The sequence below is a fragment of the Protopterus annectens genome, chromosome 6.part1, assembly GCF_019279795.1.
Source record: "Protopterus annectens isolate FY-2018-M chromosome 6.part1, PAN1.0, whole genome shotgun sequence".
Classification (NCBI taxonomy): Eukaryota; Metazoa; Chordata; order Ceratodontiformes; family Protopteridae; genus Protopterus; species Protopterus annectens.
Window position 1 is genome coordinate 194995893 of NC_056738.1, and position 6085 is coordinate 195001977.

Sequence of the window (6085 nt, forward strand, 5' to 3'; positions counted from 1 at the left end):
CCCTCAGTTTAAGTCTGTGACCACACTGAAGTCCTCTATCTCAGATGGTCCTGCTATGTTATTTGATGATCTAAAGAAAGGACTTCAGCAGCCATCCCCCATTTATATGCTCTGTTGCTCCCCTTAGATGGTGGCTGCACTGTGATTGTTTACAAATTTGCACACATTTGGCTATGTCCAATGGGTGGAATAGTGGTGAATGAAATAATAAACTTCCCTGCTTTTGCTTAGTTTGTTTTTATTCTTTCTTAACAAGATATGAAGCTTGAAGGTGTATTTATGTGTGCATATAGTCATGAGTTGTTTTAGAAGTAGGTGCTTAAGTGGGGAACACACCTCCTTACCCTAGCATGGACATGCCAAAGTTGACATCAGTGGAGTGGACAACATTCAGTAGAGTGGAGCGGATGACATTCATCTGATACTTTTAATAGCCAGGCAGATTATAGCATAAAAGGATGATCCAGATGGCTACAATCCCTTCAGTACCCCATCTCTAACACCTGTCTTAAAGGCACAGAAGGATAGCTCTCTTATATAACATTTGTTAACCCGTGCTCAGTTAATATCTGAGGTTCCTCTTGGTTGCAGTGAATATGATACAAAAGTGGTCAGTGTTCCATTGCCCATTTTAAGTTTTGGTATTTGTACTGAGTGGGTGTGTCTGAGTATTTGCAGGTTATGTTTAGAGAAAAAGCTACGGAGAGGAATGGATATTTTGGTATGTTTGAGTACTGGTATGTGGGCAGTGTGCACGTGTGTGTGTCTGTCTGTGTCTTGTTTAGTGGTACTGTTATGGAAAGGGTGTTTAGCAACCAAATGTACAGTATTAAAGAGGTTGGGATATGGGTAGTAATAGGGTTAGCACTGTTACTTATTAGTCCATCCATCCCCAGCCCCATTTCCCATTTTTACACATGGGATCAGGGTGTCAATTCAACAGTGACAATCACCTACAGCCAAGGTTTACACCACCAGGTAACTAACCCTGCCAGGTAGGTCTTCCACACCAAACACTCACTCACACACACAAACACACACACACACACACACACACACACACACACACACACACACACACACACACACACACACACACACACACACACCTATGGCCAGTTTAGAGTGTCCAAGCTTTGTTGGGAGGAAACCCACATGATTATATGGAGGACATGCAGATTCCACACAGAAAGCACCCCAATCAAGAATCAAACCAGGGAACTTCTTGCTTGAAGCAACAATGCTTTCCAATGCACTGCTGTGCCACCTCTGCTAATTATTAGTCCATGCCTTATATTTCTTAAAAGGAGAAATTGATCTCCCTGTTACTTTTTCTGAACTCTTCTTTTAGGCCAAAATCATAAGTATATAAATATTTCTGGAAATGTAGAATGCTGTTATCTTTATCTGCCAGTAGCCACATTAATATGTTCTTTCTTTAACCAGACAGTATCCCTACTTAATAACTAATGACTTCACTGTATTCTCAGACTGAAACACTTCCTAAAAAGGATGAGCATTTTGTGTATTCTGCAATATATGTAATGCATACTATTGAAAAGCTACTATGTGAACCCCTATAATTTTAATGCTACTAAAACCCTTCTCCTTAGACAGATTTAAGGCACAATTTACATTACTTGTTCTTATTGTGAAATTCCAACATTCACTGTCCAGCATTACTACAGTCATGATAAATCTTCCTGTGCATGTGTCTGATTCTTGCCTTTGATTTAAATTTATATTTCTTTCTGGGTGCTGTCCATCACAGAGCTCCCCAAAGATCCATACAAATCAGTCTACATCCAATGCTGCTTGGCCCCTGCAGACATGTAGATCTTCTAAATGGAAAGCAGCAAAGTTTATACTCCCTAACTGCATAGCCACAGGGACAGATCCAGCACAAGGTGACCTATGCAGCTGCCTAGAGCCCAGTGCTGTCTGGGTGACCTGTCTTGGTCTTACAATTAAAAAAAAATGCTCAGATTTCTCAAATCAGCATCAGCCCATAAATTTGTTTTCACTTATGTCAGCTCCCTATAAATACTTCTGCAACATGGGATATTCATTTTAATATCACATGGGAAGAGGAGATTGCTGGCTGGGGTCTAAACTTTTCTTTAAAATTAAAAAAGAATGCTCCACCTTTTTGTATCACCATCAGCCCAAAGATTTGTTCCCAATTTAATCAGCTGTCCAGAATCACTTCTGCAGGGCAGAAGATTTCTGTTAACACAAAACAAGAATATGATTTAGCAGTGTAAGATGCACCACAGGGGAATGTGATTGAGATTCATCTGGAAGTGAGAGATGTTATAAATCAGGCAGCATGGAAATGGAAATTTAGTGTCTCGGGATACAGCACAGCACAGGGACTTAGATTTAAGAGAGAGGTTTTGTTGCAGAAGATAGAACAGCACAGGAATGGGAAATTTATCAGTGCAAGAGACTGATTTTATCTGCAAGATGCACAGGGACTGAGCCCTACAGTGATGCACTCACAGACTTTAAAAAACACAGGGAGATTGAAGTTTTTCAGAACTGTGTGTGTGTGTGTGTTTGTGTGTGTTTGTGTGTGTGTGTGTGTGTGTGTGTGTGTGTGTGTGTGTGTGTGTGTGTGTGTGTGTGTGTGTGTGTGTGTGTGTTTGTGTGTGTATAGAGGCTGCCTTGTCTCCTGATTCTTCCCGTATATTGGATTCCCTCCTGCATCTGCAGTCCAGACTGCAGAACATTCAGATATGGTGATATAACAAGTAGTCAGTAATACATTTGTTAAGGTTATGTTATTCTTACTTAGAAAATACCAAGTCCCAGGAGAGCCATTTGGTTAACTGATTTGATCAGAGTCAAATGGAGTACCCTTGCCTAAAGGAAGCTTCTCATTAAGAGCTTAGAACCTTGATCTACTAGCAGCCAGAACACCCTTAACATCTTCATTTTCTGATAAAGCACTGAGGATGACAGTCAGTCAATAATGCTAGTCATTAGAGTTTCAAAGCTGTAGCCGCAGTGGTATGGCGGTAGCATTGTTACCTCACAGCAAGAGGTTCTCCCATTCGATTCTCGGCTTGGCTTGGGAGTGCCTTATGTGTGGAGTCTGCATGTCCTCCTCGTGGTTGGGTAGCGTTCCAAAGACATGCGTGCGTAAATGGGCGTGCCTTCATTGAAGGTTGGGCGTCGAGCTGGCACCTCGGCTTTTCATAAAAATCTACTGCCAATCATTAGTGGACTGGAGTTCCACTGTGGCAACCCCTTTTTGGGAAAAAGCTGAAAGACAAACAACAACATTAGAGTTTCAAAGCTGTTGTTCAGAAAATGCATTTCAAGTTAAAGTTATCTGGCACTTAAGGCTCTGGGCTAGTGTCATGCTGCTTCCTGCAGTCAAAAGTACAGGGTTTGGATCCTTAGACCTCCATTTGCCTACTGTGTGCCTTTTAGCAAGCCATTCAGACAGTGCTCCTGGGTCATCCTTAAAAATGGCACTATATACAATGAGTTTACCCAGTTAACAAATAGATAAAAGAAAATGGTCTTTAAACTTTGGACTTTTGTCTCCTCATTATTTTTTGAGTTTGTCCACAATGTTTGAGCAAAGAAGTTGAGATGTATTTTTGTCCATTCCTTGTATGTATGTGGCTTTCTGCAAATTGTTGTGGATTGCAGTCATTAAAAAATGACAGGTATGAGTTTTAGACTTTGTATCCTTCTGGAAATGATTGCTAATGCAAAGCTTTTTTTGTTTCTGGCATCTTTTTAAGTATATAAGATAAACATTTAAAACCTGTTCCTGAATTTTGGATCTTTATCACTGATTTGAACTAGAGGTCAGAGGAAGGTTGCACTGGGTTCCACTGTATGGTTTTGCAGTAGCAAGTCGAGATGCATTTCTGAGCCATCATTTGTATTCATTCACTTGTTCTCAAGTAGATATCTGAGGTGTACCATCATGCAAGTGGCTTTAATTGATGGCTGTGCATGTACATATAAATACTTGGTTCCCACAACCCACAGTAGTCGTAGTGTAAAGGAACAAAATTACTTGCATTAAACAGGAACTTTATCATATTAGCTATGTTCATTGAGTACAATCGGTTTCCTTGTCTTGTTGACTGTTGCCATTAGGTTTATTATTTGCCTGTGAATAAACTGAACAGCATGAAGTCTATGAGGTTAATGTTAATATTTTAACCATGAATACATTTTAATTAACCTTGTTTTTTGTAGGTACATGGATGTGAAATGCACTGTGTTAGGCTACATCAGTCTATCTGGTACTTAGTCAAGACGAGGACAGCTATGAGCTATTTTTGTAGTGCAGGGTTTCATTCTGTTGGCCTTCATTTGTTTATTTTATGTCTGTGACCAAGTCATTTCAGCAGACTGTGCCACTGCAAATAAACATGTGCATCCGGTGGCTGTCCAAAGCTGTTAGCAAATGAGTTACACACAGGACTTTAAATTTCTGCACCTTTCACATAGACACTAATTAATGCTTCACTATGCCGTTTGACTATGAGTCCCAGCATGTGTTTTTGTAATGGAATGGAATGTCAGATGCATTTTCAATGAATGTGAGGTTCAAGGGAAGAGTTGTTTACTGTAACTAAAGCTACGTCTGTTTTCAATGTGAGAGTGTTTTGTTTAGCAAATGGCTGTGAGTGCTTTTGTTGTAAAGTTTGAAATTGTTTTAAATTAAATCCAGATCTCTATGATCATTGTAGAAGTAAATAGTATATGCGCTAGCAGGCTTGAACAGAGCCAGATCCAGCACTAGATGACCTAGGCAGCTGCCTAGGACCCTATGTTGTCAGGGGGGCCCAGCCACAACATTAATTTAAAAAATATTTTCTTACTTGCTAAGTGACCATGTACTGTCATTTTAAGAATAAAATACAAAATTTTCCTGAGACTGCGCTTAGTCACTTTAAGAATAAAAGAGTGAGAAGTTTCCTACTTTATCCGGGTACTGTTGCTTCACATTTTCAACCAATGAAAGTGGAGCATAGAAGCAACTAATGCAAGTTTTCAGCCTAACAATGAGTAGATCCCCAAGAATATGTACAAATGACCTCACCTTATCATCACACTATGCATTGTTGTGGTGACTGTATCTCTCCTTACTGTTACAGCAGGAAGTAATACTCTTTGCCACCCTACCAAGCCTATAAGTGCTGTGAGCCCAATATCCTCATCCATTCTGGCAACGATCATTGTCCCTACTCTATGCCACCTCCAGCCAGTAAGAGATCAGTTGCCTCCTTAACACTTTGGATCCTGTTAACTAATGGTTTCAGCTGTCTTGTACAAAGAAGATATTTATCCATATAAATATGTCTTCAAAGAGAAAACAGTTTACAGACAAATTATTTGCTAGTTTATATTTAATTTGTAAATTAATCCTTAATATCAGTTATCAGTTCATTGTGTATTCTTCATCAGAGGCAAATGTTTCACATCACTGACCTGCTCATTTTGAAATAGTTTCTTTAAATGTTTTTCTTTTTAACAAAAATGTTTGGTATTATTCATGAGAAGAAAAGTTATGTTAATTAAATCTCAGCTAATTCCATTTGTTTGTCATTGTGATACAGATTATTTAGAAAGCCACAGTCAAATATAGACGAGTATATATTTTTATATATATTTTTTTATATATGTATATTTTTATATTTTTTAGGCGGAGACCTCTGGAGACTACAGGAATGCATTACTCTCAATCTGTGGTGGAGATGACTAATGCTATTTCTGGACCACCTTCATTTTTATGTCTGACATGATGTACTGTGCATAATATTTGTTACATAGTGAAAAATGTTTTGTTCTTGAAAGAACTACACAAGGCAATGCAAAAGAACTTAGAGCACACAAGAACCACTTCACAAATGCTGTAGAGTCAGACTGAGGCTACCATAAAAGGTTATTTTGAAAAACCAAATTATCTTTTTAGATAATATTATCAAAGACGAGTAAGTTGCAGTACCGGTTTATAAGAAAATCATTCATTCAGAAGTAAACTGTAGTGATTTTGACCAACAAAAGTATATTATAAAATAAATGCAGTACTATGAATTGTCAGACTTATGCT

General features: G+C 38.7%; 1 protein-coding gene across 3 annotated transcripts in view; it reads left to right on the forward strand.

Annotated features, from left to right (window-relative positions):
- Positions 1–5846, forward strand: part of ANXA6 (annexin A6) — a 779963-nt gene extending 774117 nt beyond the window's left edge. For all 3 annotated transcript variants that reach the window (XM_044075649.1, XM_044075650.1, XM_044075651.1), the window contains one exon: positions 5678–5846. In XM_044075649.1, the coding sequence (XP_043931584.1) occupies positions 5678–5737 (60 nt within the window). In that variant the 3' untranslated portion in view covers positions 5738–5846. The remainder of the gene's footprint in view (positions 1–5677) is intronic.
- The last annotated feature ends 239 nt before the right edge of the window (positions 5847–6085 follow it).